General features: G+C 43.1%; 2 protein-coding genes across 19 annotated transcripts in view; one reads left to right on the top strand and one right to left on the bottom strand.

The window, feature by feature from the left end:
- LOC130274472 (zinc-regulated GTPase metalloprotein activator 1B-like) overlaps nt 1–15,967 on the bottom strand; it is a 164,636-nt gene that overhangs the window by 90,341 nt on the left and 58,328 nt on the right. Inside the window, exons 1-3 of one of the 15 annotated variants that reach the window (XM_056522916.1) lie at nt 10,016–10,148; nt 8,129–8,362; nt 3,859–3,984 (exon numbers count right to left, since the gene is read on the bottom strand). In XM_056522916.1, coding sequence (XP_056378891.1) covers nt 3,859–3,964 — 106 coding nt within the window. In that variant the 5' untranslated portion in view covers nt 3,965–3,984; nt 8,129–8,362; nt 10,016–10,148. Of the gene's footprint in view, nt 1–3,858; nt 3,985–4,335; nt 4,358–4,866; nt 4,987–8,128; nt 8,363–9,853; nt 10,149–15,967 lie in introns of those variants that run through there. The other 14 variants (XM_056522935.1, XM_056522943.1, XM_056522926.1 and 11 more) reach the window with 14 other exon arrangements.
- Nucleotides 10,089–15,967, top strand: part of DOCK8 (dedicator of cytokinesis 8) — a 238,314-nt gene continuing 232,435 nt past the window's right edge. The window contains exon 1 of one of the 4 annotated variants that reach the window (XM_056522784.1): nt 10,089–10,180. Coding sequence is in view for 1 of the 4 variants with exons in the window: in XM_056522767.1 (XP_056378742.1) it covers nt 10,173–10,180 (8 nt within the window). In the remaining 3 variants the exon portion in view is untranslated. The remainder of the gene's footprint in view (nt 10,181–15,967) is intronic. The other 3 variants (XM_056522774.1, XM_056522767.1, XM_056522794.1) reach the window with 3 other exon arrangements.

Below are 15,967 nucleotides of genomic sequence, written 5' to 3'. Positions count from 1 at the left end.
CAGTGAAAAAAAAAAGATAATGGTACTTACCTACCCTAATCCACCAAAGCTCCTGTTTCAGCAACTTTCGGTTCCCTACTTAACACCACTTGTTGCTACTTATGAGACAGGACCTGCCCACAGTCATCTCAACAAGACCTGTCCACTGGTCAAAGGCGTGTCCCGCCTCAGTCAGAGATTGGCTGAGAGGACAGGTCCTGCGGAGAAGACTAAAGTAGCAACAAGCCATTGACCAAAAGTTGCAGGAATGGGAGCTGCAGGGGTACGCTGTAAGGTAGGTATGACTTCACTTTTACCACGTCCCCATAACATCAAAAGTTTTAGGATACCAGAACACCCCTTTAAACTAACTTTATTGTACCAGAAGATACATGAAGTTGACCAAAAAATAGATGAACAGAAAATAAGTGGAAGGACTTAAATGGTTGAAGTTAAAGTCAGAGTCAAAGTGGAGATCTAAATAGTGCAGGGGAATTCGAAACAGGCTAAGCAAGCAAAAAATAATAATAATAATAATAATAATAATAAAATATTGCACAACTTAAAAAATTCTACATTGATTCATGGGGAAAAAAAATCTATTTGTACACCAGACTGGCAAATAGTAATATGGATACAATGCATTTGGAAAGTCTTTAGACCCTTTTATAAGACTCTTTAGATAATTTTTATTACATTTTGTGATGTATGTTATGGTAAAAAAAAAAAAAAAAAAGACGAATTCAGGTTTTCCCCCCATCATTTGCACTCAATACCCCATAATAACAAAGTTAAAACGTAATGCTAAAAATCTTTGCTTATTTATTGATAAGTAAAAACATAAATATTGCATTGACATAAGTATTCAGACCTTTTACTATGTGCTAAGTTAAAGCACCTTTGGCATCAGTCTTCTTGGGGATGAGGCCACAAGGTTTGCACACCTGGATTTGTATATTTTCTGCAGATTCTCTCAAGCTCTGTAAGGTTGGACGGGGACCATCAGTGGACAACCATTATCAGGTCTCTCCAGAGATGTTCTATTGGGCCACTCAAGGACATTCACAGAGTCACTCCTGTAATGTCTTGGCTGTGTACTTAGGGTTATTGTCTTGTTGGAAGGTGAATTTTCAGCCCAGGCTGAGGTCCAGAGCACTCTGAATAAGATTTTTATTAAGAATATATCTGTACTTTTAACCATTCAGCTTTCCATCAACCCTGTCTCCTTGTCTCAGCCACTAAAATACACCCTAACAGCATGATGCTGTCACCTCCATGCCTCACTATAGGGATGGTATTGGGCAGGTGATGAGCAGTGCCTGGTTTTCTCCAAACAGGACAATTGGAATTGAGGCCAGAAAGTTCAATCATGGTATTACAGACCAGAAAATCTTGTTTCTCACAGTCTGATAGCCCTTTTGGTGCTTTACTGCAAACTCCAGGTGGACTTTCATGTGTCTTTTACAGAAGAGAGGCTTCTTTCTAGGAGTGCTGCTGTGATGGTTGACCTTCCAAAAGCTTTTCCCATCTACACAAAAGATCTTTGGCGCTTAGCCAATGTGACCATTGGGTTCTTGGTCACCTCTCTTAAAAAGGCCCTTCTCCCCCAATTACTTAGTTTGGTGAAGCGCCAGATCAAGGAGTCCTGGTTGTTCCAATATAAGAATTATGGAGGCCACTGAGCACTTTTGTACCCTTCTCCAGATCTGTGCCTCCACACAATCCTGTCTATGAGCTTTACAGGCAGTTTTTTCTCCTCATGGCTTGGTTTTTGCTCTGATATACATTGTCAGCTGTGAAACCTTATATAGACAGGGGCGTGTCTTTCCAAATCTTGTTCAATCAACTGAATTTACCACAGGTGACTCCAATCAAGGTGTAGAAGGGTAGGGTGACATGTGCCGTATTTTGCTGTGTATTTGCTGCTATGTATTTTTCTACCCATTGAAGTCAAATATGCAGCAGAAAATATGCAGCAAAATACGGCACATGTCACCCTACCCTCAAGAGACAATCAAGTGAAATGAATAGATCAGAGAGCAGAGTATATGAATACCAAATTTTAGTTTTTCTCTTTTTAAGGGCAATGAGTGTTGAATGAAGGGATAAACCTACTTTTTAAACCTCAACATAACAAAACATAAAAAAAGTGAAAGGGTCTAAAGCCTGTCTGAGTGCACTGTATACTCACACACAGAAGCCTTCCTGACGAAATGTATGTGTTCTTTTTATCTGAATGAGACCAGCAGATTTTTTTGCAACAAATCTGCCATATGTATACACTACCAAGATCACCTTCTTTAAGCAACAAACTCTTTATTTTCTATCTACAAAGCGATGTAAGTGCTTGTTTTTTGCGGCACCAATTGTTATTTGAAATGAAACAATTCATTTTACCATAAAATATGCAGAGAAAAAGATATTTGAAGGGAAAATGCAATTCTACAACTTTTGGGTGGTTTAATTTTTGTTGTGTGTTATAACATTTAAATATCGAAATACATTTTCTGTTTACAGAACTGCGCGAGGACATGGTTTTGCACCATGATCTGTAGTTTTTATCTGTACCGATTTGGGGGTAAATGTAACTCTTAATCCCTTTTGGTTCGATTTTTTCTGGCATATGAGGTGACTGAAAAAAGCACCTGCATTGGATTTTTATTCCAATTACAGTGCTTACCATGCAAGATAAATAATAGTATACTGTGATAGTTCTACACACAGCAATACCAATTATGTACATTTTTGGGAGCTTGTTTTTTGTTTTTAGTTGATCAACAAGAAAAAGTAGTGATTTTTATTTTTATTTTATTGGGATATTTTTTTTTCTTTTGACACTTATTTAATCCCACTAGGGGATTGCTTGTACAGTACACTGCAATACTGTACTGTACTGCAGTGTACTCATTATGGCATTCTACTATTCCTGCCTATGACAGGTTATAATAGCACTGTATATGTAAGGGTGCATTCACACCACGTTTTTGCAATACAGTTCCCATATACGTTTTCAATGTGAAAACCATATGGAACCATATTGAAAACCGTATGCAATGACTCTCCATTGAAAACCGTATTCCAAAAAATGCATCTGGTTGCATCCGTTTGGGGGTTGTCCAGTTTTGTCTGTTCATTTTCCTGAACCCAAAACCGTAGCCTGCCAACGGTTTTTGGTCCGGGTGAAAAACCGTATTAAACCGTAAATGTTTTTTTTAAACATAGGAGTTAATGGGAACCGTAAAGAACCGTATGTGGGTACGGTTCCATCCGGTTTTCCCCATACGCTTTTTGACTTTGCACAGTTTTTTTTCTTGGAATTTCAATCAAACAAGTGAAACTTTATTCATAATGGAGTGAAAAGTTAAAAACGTATAAGTATTTTTTCTTAAAAAACGGATGCAACCGGACATCATTTTTCAAACCGTATACGGGTTAAAATTTGTACATGCGTCAAAAACCTGATAAGGGAACTGTATTGCAAAAATGTGGTGTGAATGCACCCTTACATGGCAGCTACAGAATCCCTCAGAAGATCCGTGGCTGCCCTGGCAATCAATCGGACCCCTGTGGGTACCAATCAGGACCCTGACAGGACCACCAACTGTCAAATAATCACCTATATGGCACGGTTACTACTGACCGCAGCATCTCAGGGGTTATATGACCAGAATTTACATGTTCTCCAACACCAGTCATGGACATTAAGTGTTGGCTGCAGATAACAGAAGGACCCTATCCTGTGTAGAGTGGGCTCACCATATTACACGAGTGTGCATCTGCCATACAAGTGTTGTGGATGCCGCTAAGATGATAAACCCTAAGAAAGATTGCTTTTGCCATAGAAGCAGTACCAAGTATTAGAACAAAAGGTGCACTTACCTAAGTAACCTGTTATAATCGTAACTGGAATCTTGCGCTCTGGCTGGTCATTCTGTACTAAATCTATGATGGGAACAAGCTCTGGGCAGTCTTCATCTGCCTCCATGAAGGCAGTGTGGCCTTGCACTGTAAAAAGACAAAAACAATAGTTTAGGAGAAACATAAAAACGCAATGATAAGCAACACAAAGCATCTGCATAGACCAAACATACTAAATCTTATCAGTGCCATAGCGACATACGATGACAAGTAGCCCTGAAGGAGCTATCAAGCCAATCACAGGGGCATAGCTATAGGGGGTGCAGAGGTAGCAGTCGCATCGGGGCCTAGGTGCCTAAGGGGGCCCCAAAGCATATCTATCCTATTAGAGACAAGTATTATAATTGGCACATGGGGCCCTGTTGCAGATTTTGCATCGGGGCCCAGAAGCTGCAAGTTACGCCTCTGACCAATCACATCTGCTTGCTAAACACATACCATAATAAGTCGCTGTGCTTCTGATATACGTAGGCGCTCCATTCTGCCAGTCTGCTCATGTATACCACAAACATAGTGAGGTCTGAACATACCCTTACAATGGCTTTAATAGGCCATCAGATCACCTTATCTTGAGGAATAAGTAGGCCTCTTAGATTAGTCAGAGGTGTGATGAAAACTGAAACAATTCCAGGGGCATGCTGACTAGGGAAATCCTTCTGAATGAATCCTTTGTCACAGAGAGGAAGCCGTCCTTGATACTTTTATTACTGGCAATGTGGTGACCATTAACAACATAAATCTTTGTTGCTGCTTGTTTCCCCTTCACATTCAGTATTGTGAAGCTGGCTCAAAGCGCCCTTGGGAAATTGAATTAAAGTATCTGTGATCGTACACATTCTGCTTGGTATATAGAAAGAACTACAAGGACCCATGTCTTACAAGCAATGCAGGAACCTACTCCACTTGTAAACTCCATCTATAGTGACATATATATATATATATATATATATATATATATATATACTCAACCTCAGCTTACTTCTTGCCCCACAACACTAGGGAGATGCTGAAGATCTGAAACTTGATCAGGACTACATGCTTTAACCTTTCCTCCAGGTCTTCATTTCTCTCCTACCTCCCAAAAACCTACTGTACAACGTGAGCTGGTTTAGTATAAATGATGACAATGAACAAAAAGATAGCTAGGTATTAAGTCAGGAATAGCACTGCAAAATATGTTGAGGGTGTACACACACACACCGGCCCTAACATTAAAGGGAATCTGTTGGCTGTATTTACTACTAAAAGCTATAGACATGGTTAGATATAGACAATTATAGCTGTTGGGGTACAAAAGCAAACTCTACCTTTCCTGGAGCTGATGTCGGTTGCTAAACTTAAATCCCCTTTTTATTTCTTTGTCAAGTGTCAAATAGGTGGGGCCAAGCTGATTTAGTGCCACAGGCTGGCATGCTTCCAGCAGCTAACTGAATGACATAGAGTCCTGTAGATCAGTCAAGGAGGAGCTAGGAGGTTAGTGCAAGTGGGAAGTCATGCCAGGCTGTGGCACTTGAGCAGCTTGGCACCACATCCTTGACTTTTAGCTGTGATTTTAAAAGTTTAGCAACCATCATCAGCTACAGGAAAGGTAGTTTTCAGTATTATCCAAGCGTAATTCCACTGCAGAGTTCCACCGTGAAAAATACGGTGGAGCAGCCTCCCATTGTTTTTACTGGGATTCACTCTTATTCAACACTATGCTGCATAGCTTCCCACATTCTATGCGATAACATCCTGTGAGCTCACTTTCAGTTGTTTTATACTGTTACTATAAAAAGGTGCTTAATATTAAAAATAAAAAAGTTCTGTCTTCCTCGACTTGGTCAAGTATTTGTACCATATAGTATTTGGGACTGATACCACTAGTATGTCATTCACAAAATAAGACGATAATGGCCCTCATTTACTATGATTTCCCTGTTGGTTTTGTGGTTTTTCCTGTCGTTTTTTTTTTCCCCCCAACATATTTAATATTGTGGCGCACACTTGTGTCACACAGGTTTTTTGTTTGTCGCACGCGGGTTTCGTGTTGCAACAAGTTTTGTCAGTTCACTCCGTCAATGTTCTTTATGTTGTTAAAGCGCGGGAAGTGACGGCAGTGGAGAATGAGTGGTCGTCAGGCTGCACGGAAGGCTCGCAACAAAGAGGAGCTTTCAGAGGCTTTCCGCGCGTTCATAAACGAGAATGGTTGTGGTAATGTTGGATGACTTATTGGTTTTAAAATGTATTGACTTCAACAAGGTTTCGTAAGAATGGTTAATTAAAGATTGTTCATGCTTAGATATCCACAATTTATGCTAAATAAAAAAAAAAAAAAAAAAAACAAGTGCAAAGAATCAAAGGATGCTAATCAAGTAAAAAAAATAAATAAATAAATAAGTTCTCAAACATAACATGACAACATAACATATAAATAATAATAAAAAAAAACAGATTTAAACAATACATACACAGTAATACTACATAAACAAACCAAAAACAAAATGAAACAGAACACATCAAAATGAAGTAAAGAATAAAATAAATAAATAAAAAGGGGGGGGGGGGTAAGGGCAGCTTCAGATCACATACTACACTAATTTCCCTACTGCTAGGAGGTGTCGGTAAGTATCTAGCCCAAAACCCTACAAATCGGGTTAGGATTCTTCATAAATACCTTGGAAAAAGGCGTTTCTGTTGGGTAACGCCCCTTTTTCGGGTTTTTGTAAAGCCGACTCGGGTAGATCGGAAATAACAGGCGCACACGGTCGCAATGTGTCTGCGACAGGTTGCAGACACATTGCGACAGGTGCAGAAACAGAAAACCCGAGAAAACAAGTCGGGTTGATAATAGTAAATGAGGGCCAATCTGTCATGGAAAATAACTCTGTTGTGACCTCCAGATCTTTACGCATCATCTGTACCATGGGCACACAACCTGAGAAGAGATTAAGGTGGCACTGCGGATGTTGGCACTAAGAGAAAGCACTTAATGAAGCACAGTGGGTAATGGGAGCACTTTGGCTGGCACTCATGGGGCACTAGGGCAGTTGTTATGAAGAATATGGTTATATGAGAAAGGAATACTTCAATACGTTGCCTAATTTAAATACTTCCTTAAAACAGATAAATAGAAATGTGCTGGCAAGACAGGGTAGAATTTACTCATAAAAACAAATCTTGTGCCAGGCCCATGTGTATCTTGTCTATATGGTTACTGTGACAACAAGTTAGATGTGGTTTGTTATTTTACTTATATCAGATAACATCCCCTTTTCAAGGAACAATGAGCTCAACAGTTCTATCCAATGTCATGTGCTCCACCTATCTGCTTCTATCACCTAATATACCTTCACAGTATTACAGAATATTTCAGAACCATTTTGCTGATCATACGCCACCCCCCTGCCAGGTGGTAATTATTTGGCAGAGAACCTTTCAGTATTTCACCAACCACTTTTGCTGTTGGTACATATTATTGGTGTAATAGTCTGTCTGAATAACCACAATTTGTTATTAGCCATGGTTATTATTGTGGTTTGCTGCACATCATGACCAGTAAAAGTATAGAGACCCTATAGAGGTGAAGCTACACAATGCAGGTGAGTTGTGGTTGCAGATATGCAGCAGTGAACACACATTTTTCAAACACACAATTTTAGGAGGTTCACTTAAAGGGGTTATCCAGGAAAAAACTTTTTTTTATATATATCAACTGGCTCCAGAATGTTAAACAGATTTGTAAATAACTTCTATTAAAAAATCTTAATCCTTTCAGTACTTATGAGCTTCTGAAGTTAAGGTTGTTCTTTTCTGTCTAAGTGCTCTCTGATGACACGTGTCTCGGGAACCGCCCAGTTTAGAAGAGGTTTGCTATGGGGAGTTGCTTCTAAACTGGGCGGTTCCCAAAACACATGTCATCAGAGAGCACTTAGACAGAAAACAACAACCTTAACTTTAGAAGCTCATAAGTACTGAAAGGATTAAGATTTTTTAATAGAAGTGATTTACAAATCTGTTTAACTTTCTGGAGCCAGTTGATATATACAAAAAGGTTTTTTCCTGGATAACCCCTTTAATACCGAACTTGCTTATTCCTGTGTGTGCTTGAATAATGTCAAGGTCCACATGCAGACGCTCACCTAAAGATGTGCAACCAACAAGGGATTCAAGGTCCAGTAACAGACATAAAGGTTTGATGTATGGCTAGGATTGTTGAATAAAAAAAATAAAGAAAAAAACAACAACTCACCTTCTCCTGATCTGCCGCAGCTCCTTGTCTGACGTAACCCAGGCTCCCATTCACCACCGCTTCCTCCTGCTTCCAAAATGAGCAGTCTTAGCAGGAAATCCTCACTCGCTCATCAGTGACTGAGGTGGGACTCCACTGTTGCCAGTGATCGGCAGAGGGGGCAGTTCCCTCAGAAACGATTTGTCTCCAAAGCAGCAGTGAGGAGTGGGGGACCAGATGAGGTCAGATCAGGAGCTGTGGGGAATTGAGTGAAGGTGAGTATGGCTTCTTTTTTAATTATTATTTATACAACAACCCCAGGCACAAATAAACATTTTCAATGTCCTCAGAAAAGCCCTTTAAAGGGGTATTCCAGGAAAAAAAAAACTATTTTTTTTATATCAACTGGCTCCAGAAAGTGAAATAGATTTGTAAATTTCTTCTATTAAAAAATCTTAATCCTTCCAATAATTATCAGCTGCTGAAGTGGAGTTGGTGTTTTCTGTCTGGCAACAGTGTTCTCTGCTGACATCTCTGCTTGTCTCAGGAACTGCACAGAGTAGAAGAGGTTTTCTATGGGGATTTGCTTCTAAACTGGGCAGTTCCCAAGACACGTGTCATCAGAGAGCAGTTAGACAGAAAAGAACAACTCAACTTCAGCAGCTCATAAGTACTGAAAGGATTAAGATTTTTTAATAGAAGTAATTTACAAATCTGTTTAACTTTCTGGAGCCAGTTGATATAGAAAAAAAAAGTTTATTTCCTGGTTAAAAGCCCATGGTTAAATGCCTCAGTGTTGCTATGGTTTTAAAAACAAAGAAAAATACAAAAGAACAACCTGACAAGGTGAAACTCTTGACAATAGACTATGTCCGGCATTGCCGCTCAACCAAATTCCCTTGATTCGGACTGAGCTGCAATTCTAGACACAGTCCATGGATTAAAGTACATTTACAGAATATCACAGAAAAGAGGAAAAAGCAGAGAGGCAGTAGAGACCGGGCCTTGTCAAATCGGCAGTGGCAAATTCCTATTCGCTGTACCTCAAAGCTTTGTACTGAAAAAACCCCTTTAACTCATAGTAAAAGTTTTCCTTTAATTTTACTACTGACATTTCACATACTTAAAGAATAATAGGGATCCTGACTGACCTAATAAAGGGGACAAGTGTCAGAACTAAATGTCAGGAATGGTAAAAGAGGCTACTATGTGTATATCAGTGTTTTCCAAACAATGTGTCTCCAGCTGTTGCAAAACCACAACTCCCAGCATGCATGGTCTGTTAGTGCATGCTGGGAGTTATAGTTTTGCAACAGCTGGAGGCACCCTGCTTGGCAAACACTGGTGTATGTAAATATATGGCTTCCCCTGCATATTCTATAATAGAGAACCAGATAGGGTGCTCAGCAGGGTCTCTACACGCTATAGCACAGAGCTGCACTCCTCTACTACAGTGGTCTCCAACTAGGGTGCCTCCAGCTGTTAACAAACTACAACTCCCAGCATGCCAAGACAGTCAAAAGCTAGAGGCACCCTAGTTGGGAAACACTGCTCTATTGACACCAATGGCAGTCTGGAGCTTCCATGGGCATCCAGCATAGACTCAGCAGCAGTGGTCCTTATATACTTTATACTGGCTGAGGACCCCTAAGTTACATGTGTGCCATCCCCCCATTACTACATTATGTATTCCTGGTTAGCACAGGGTTATAATGGTGGGGATATGACAGGTGATGGATGTGCTACCGTACTAATGTAGTGACACCTCAAGGGCTCCATTCACATTACTGCGCTAACTGATGTCTGCTATCATCACGATTATTCCCCCACTATATGGGGGACCTGTCCTGCCTGCAGGACGCTGCTCATCGCCATAGTAACCCGTGCACGAAGACAAGCGATTCATACATCACCGCGCAGGGATCACTATTCACAGAGCGCAGCCTCTCACTTCATCCGCCGGGTGTCTTCCGGTGCAACCGCTAAATGCTTCCCCCCAGAAACACGGACTCTTTCACGGATAGAAACCGCTGTTCAGTGTGCGAAGCCAGCAGTCCATACAACAATGGCTGTGTATGTGAGGCGTCAACATTATACATCAGCCCCTCTGCCTATATGTATATGTGAGGTGCCAGCATTGTACAGCAGCCCCTCTGCCTATATGTATATGTGAGGTGCCAGCATTGTACAGCAGCCCCTCTGTCTATATGTATATGTGAGGTGCCAGCATTGTACAGCAGCCCCTCTGTCTATATGTATATGTGAGGTGCCAGCATTGTACATCAGCCCCTCTGACTATATGTATATGTGAGGTGCCAGCATTGTACAGCAGCCCCTCTGTCTATATGTATATGTGAGGTGCCACCATTGTACAGCAGCCCCTCTGTCTATATGTATATGTGAGGTGCCACCATTGTACAGCAGCCCCTCTGTCTATATGTATATGTGAGGTGCCAGCATTGTACAGCAGCCCCTCTGTCTATATGTATATGTGAGGTGCCAGCATTGTACAGCAGCCCCTCTGTCTATATGTATATGTGAGGTGCCAGCATTGTACAGCAGCCCCTCTGTCTATATGTATATGTGAGGTGCCAGCATTGTACAGCAGCCCCTCTGTCTATATGTATATGTGAGGTGCCAGCATTGTACAGCAGCCCCTCTGTCTATATGTATATGTGAGGTGCCAGCATTGTACAGCAGCCCCTCTGCCTATATGTATATGTGAGGTGCCAGCATTGTACAGCAGCCCCTCTGCCTATATGTATATGTGAGGTGCCAGCATTGTACAGCAGCCCCTCTGTATATATTTATATGTGAGGTGCCAGCATTGTACAGCAGCCCCTCTGCCTATATGTATATGTGAGGTGCCAGCATTGTACAGCAGCCCCTCTGTCTATATGTATATGTGAGGTGCCAGCATTGTACAGCAGCCCCTCTGTCTATATGTATATGTGAGGTGCCAGCATTGTACAGCAGCCCCTCTGTCTATATGTATATGTGAGGTGCCAGCATTGTACAGCAGCCCCTCTGTCTATATGTATATGTGAGGTGCCAGCATTATACAGCAGCCCCTCTGCCTATATGTATATGTGAGGTGCCAGCATTATACAGCAGCCCCTCTGCCTATATGTATATGTGAGGTGCCAGCATTGTACAGCAGCCCCTCTGCCTATATGTATATGTGAGGTGCCAGCATTGTACAGCAGCCCCTCTGTCTATATGTATATGTGAGGTGCCACCATTGTACAGCAGCCCCTCTGTCTATATGTATATGTGAGGTGCCAGCATTGTACAGCAGCCCCTCTGTCTATATGTATATGTGAGGTGCCAGCATTGTACAGCAGCCCCTCTGCCTATATGTATATGTGAGGTGCCAGCATTGTACAGCAGCCCCTCTGCCTATATGTATATGTGAGGTGCCAGCATTGTACAGCAGCCCCTCTGTATATATTTATATGTGAGGTGCCAGCATTGTACAGCAGCCCCTCTGCCTATATGTATATGTGAGGTGCCAGCATTGTACAGCAGCCCCTCTGTCTATATGTATATGTGAGGTGCCAGCATTGTACAGCAGCCCCTCTGTCTATATGTATATGTGAGGTGCCAGCATTATACAGCAGCCCCTCTGCCTATATGTATATGTGAGGTGCCAGCATTATACAGCAGCCCCTCTGCCTATATGTATATGTGAGGTGCCAGCATTGTACAGCAGCCCCTCTGCCTATATGTATATGTGAGGTGCCAGCATTGTACAGCAGCCCCTCTGTCTATATGTATATGTGAGGTGCCAGCATTGTACAGCAGCCCCTCTGTCTATATGTATATGTGAGGTGCCACCATTGTACAGCAGCCCCTCTGTCTATATGTATATGTGAGGTGCCAGCATTGTACAGCAGCCCCTCTGTCTATATGTATATGTGAGGTGCCAGCATTGTACAGCAGCCCCTCTGTCTATATGTATATGTGAGGTGCCAGCATTGTACAGCAGCCCCTCTGTCTATATGTATATGTGAGGTGCCAGCATTGTACAGCAGCCCCTCTGCCTATATGTATATGTGAGGTGCCAGCATTGTACAGCAGCCCCTCTGCCTATATGTATATGTGAGGTGCCAGCATTGTACAGCAGCCCCTCTGCCTATATGTATATGTGAGGTGCCAGCATTGTACAGCAGCCCCTCTGTCTATATGTATATGTGAGGTGCCAGCATTGTACAGCAGCCCCTCTGCCTATATGTATATGTGAGGTGCCAGCATTGTACAGCAGCCCCTCTGTCTATATGTATATGTGAGGTGCCAGCATTATACAGCAGCCCCTCTGCCTATATGTATATGTGAGGTGCCAGCATTGTACAGCAGCCCCTCTGTCTATATGTATATGTGAGGTGCCAGCATTATACAGCAGCCCCTCTGCCTATATGTATATGTGAGGTGCCAGCATTGTACAGCAGCCCCTCTGTCTATATGTATATGTGAGGTGCCAGCATTGTACAGCAGCCCCTCTGTCTATATGTATATGTGAGGTGCCAGCATTGTACAGCAGCCCCTCTGTCTATATGTATATGTGAGGTGCCAGCATTGTACAGCAGCCCCTCTGTCTATATGTATATGTGAGGTGCCAGCATTGTACAGCAGCCCCTCTGTCTATATGTATATGTGAGGTGCCAGCATTGTACAGCAGCCCCTCTGTCTATATGTATATGTGAGGTGCCAGCATTGTACAGCAGCCCCTCTGTCTATATGTATATGTGAGGTGCCAGCATTGTACAGCAGCCCCTCTGTCTATATGTATATGTGAGGTGCCAGCATTGTACAGCAGCCCCTCTGCCTATATGTATATGTGAGGTGCCAGCATTGTACAGCAGCCCCTCTGCCTATATGTATATGTGAGGTGCCAGCATTGTACAGCAGCCCCTCTGCCTATATGTATATGTGAGGTGCCAGCATTGTACAGCAGCCCCTCTGCATATATGTATATGTGAGGTGCCAGCATTGTACAGCAGCCCCTCTGTCTATATGTATATGTGAGGTGCCAGCATTGTACAGCAGCCCCTCTGTCTATATGTATATGTGAGGTGCCAGCATTGTACAGCAGCCCCTCTGTCTATATGTATATGTGAGGTGCCAGCATTGTACAGCAGCCCCTCTGTCTATATGTATATGTGAGGTGCCAGCATTGTACAGCAGCCCCTCTGTCTATATGTATATGTGAGGTGCCAGCATTGTACAGCAGCCCCTCTGTCTATATGTATATGTGAGGTGCCAGCATTGTACAGCAGCCCCTCTGTCTATATGTATATGTGAGGTGCCACCATTGTACAGCAGCCCCTCTGTCTATATGTATATGTGAGGTGCCAGCATTGTACAGCAGCCCCTCTGTCTATATGTATATGTGAGGTGCCAGCATTGTACAGCAGCCCCTCTGTCTATATGTATATGTGAGGTGCCAGCATTGTACAGCAGCCCCTCTGTCTATATGTATATGTGAGGTGCCAGCATTGTACAGCAGCCCCTCTGTCTATATGTATATGTGAGGTGCCAGCATTGTACAGCAGCCCCTCTGTCTATATGTATATGTGAGGTGCCAGCATTATACAGCAGCCCCTCTGCCTATATGTATATGTGAGGTGCCAGCATTGTACAGCAGCCCCTCTGTATATATGTATATGTGAGGTGCCAGCATTGTACAGCAGCCCCTCTGTCTATATGTATATGTGAGGTGCCAGCATTGTACAGCAGCCCCTCTGTCTATATGTATATGTGAGGTGCCAGCATTGTACAGCAGCCCCTCTGTCTATATGTATATGTGAGGTGCCACCATTGTACAGCAGCCCCTCTGTCTATATGTATATGTGAGGTGCCAGCATTATACAGCAGCCCCTCTGTCTATATGTATATGTGAGGTGCCAGCATTGTACAGCAGCCCCTCTGTCTATATGTATATGTGAGGTGCCAGCATTGTACAGCAGCCCCGCTGTCTATATGTATATGTCATGTGTCAGCATTGTACAGCAGCCCCTTTGTCTATATGTATATGTGAGGTGCCAGCATTGTACAGCAGCCCCTCTGTCTATATGTACATGTGAGGTGCCAGCATTGTACAGCAGCCCCTCTGTCTATATGTACATGTGAGGTGCCAGCATTGTACAGCAGCCCCTCTGTCTATATGTATATGTGAGGTGCCAGCATTGTACAGCAGCCCCTCTGTCTATATGTATATGTGAGGTGCCAGCATTGTACAGCAGCCCCTCTGTCTATATGTATATGTGAGGTGCCAGCATTGTACAGCAGCCCCTTTGTCTATATGTATATGTGAGGTGCCAGCATTGTACAGCAGCCCCTCTGCCTATATGTATATGTGAGGTGCCAGCATTGTACAGCAGCCCCTCTGCCTATATGTATATGTGAGGTGCCAGCATTGTACAGCAGCCCCTCTGTCTATATGTATATGTGAGGTGCCAGCATTGTACAGCAGCCCCTCTGTCTATATGTATATGTGAGGTGCCAGCATTGTACAGCAGCCCCTCTGTCTATATGTATATGTGAGGTGCCAGCATTGTACAGCAGCCCCTCTGTCTATATGTATATGTGAGGTGCCAGCATTGTACAGCAGCCCCTCTGTCTATATGTATATGTGAGGTGCCAGCATTGTACAGCAGCCCCTCTGTCTATATGTATATGTGAGGTGCCAGCATTGTACAGCAGCCCCTCTGTCTATATGTATATGTGAGGTGCCAGCATTGTACAGCAGCCCCTTTGTCTATATGTATATGTGAGGTGCCAGCATTGTACAGCAGCCCCTCTGTCTATATGTATATGTGAGGTGCCAGCATTGTACAGCAGCCCCTCTGTCTATATGTATATGTGAGGTGCCAGCATTGTACAGCAGCCCCTCTGTCTATATGTATATGTGAGGTGCCAGCATTATACAGCAGCCCCTCTGTCTATATGTATATGTGAGGTGCCAGCATTGTACAGCAGCCCCTCTGTCTATATCTATATGTGAGGTGCCAGCATTGTACAGCAGCCCCTCTGTCTATATGTATATGTGAGGTGCCAGCATTATACAGCAGCCCCTCTGTCTATATGTATATGTGAGGTGCCAGCATTGTACAGCAGCCCCTCTGTCTATATGTATATGTGAGGTGCCAGCATTGTACAGCAGCCCCTCTGCCTATATGTATATGTGAGGTGCCAGCATTGTACAGCAGCCCCTCTGTCTATATGTATATGTGAGGTGCCAGCATTGTACAGCAGCCCCTCTGTCTATATGTATATGTGAGGTGCCAGCATTGTACAGCAACCCCTCTGTCTATATGTATATGTGAGGTGCCAGCATTGTACAGCAGCCCCTCTGTCTATATGTATATGTGAGGTGCCAGCATTGTACAGCAGCCCCTCTGCCTATATGTATATGTGAGGTGCCAGCATTGTACAGCAGCCCCTCTGTCTATATGTATATGTGAGGTGCCAGCATTGTACAGCAGCCCCTCTGTCTATATGTATATGTGAGGTGCCAGCATTGTACAGCAGCCCCTCTGTCTATATGTATATGTGAGGTGCCAGCATTGTACAGCAGCCCCTCTGCCTATGTGTATATGTGAGGTGCCAGCATTGTACAGCAGCCCCTCTGATTATATGTGAGGTGCCAGCATTGTACAGCAGCCCCTCTGCCTATATGTATATGTGAGGTGCCAGCATTGTACAGCAGCCCCTCTGCCTATATGTATATGTGAGGTGCCAGCAATGTACAGCAGCCCCTCTGTCTATATGTATATGTGAGGTGCCAGAATTGTACAGCAGCCCCTCTGCCTATATGTATATGTGAGGTGCCAGCATTGTACAGCAGCCCCTCTGCCTATA

This window comes from Hyla sarda, chromosome 1 (genome assembly GCF_029499605.1).
Source record: "Hyla sarda isolate aHylSar1 chromosome 1, aHylSar1.hap1, whole genome shotgun sequence".
In the NCBI taxonomy this organism is placed as follows: Eukaryota; Metazoa; Chordata; class Amphibia; order Anura; family Hylidae; genus Hyla; species Hyla sarda.
This window is presented reverse-complemented; position numbering and strand designations above follow the sequence as displayed.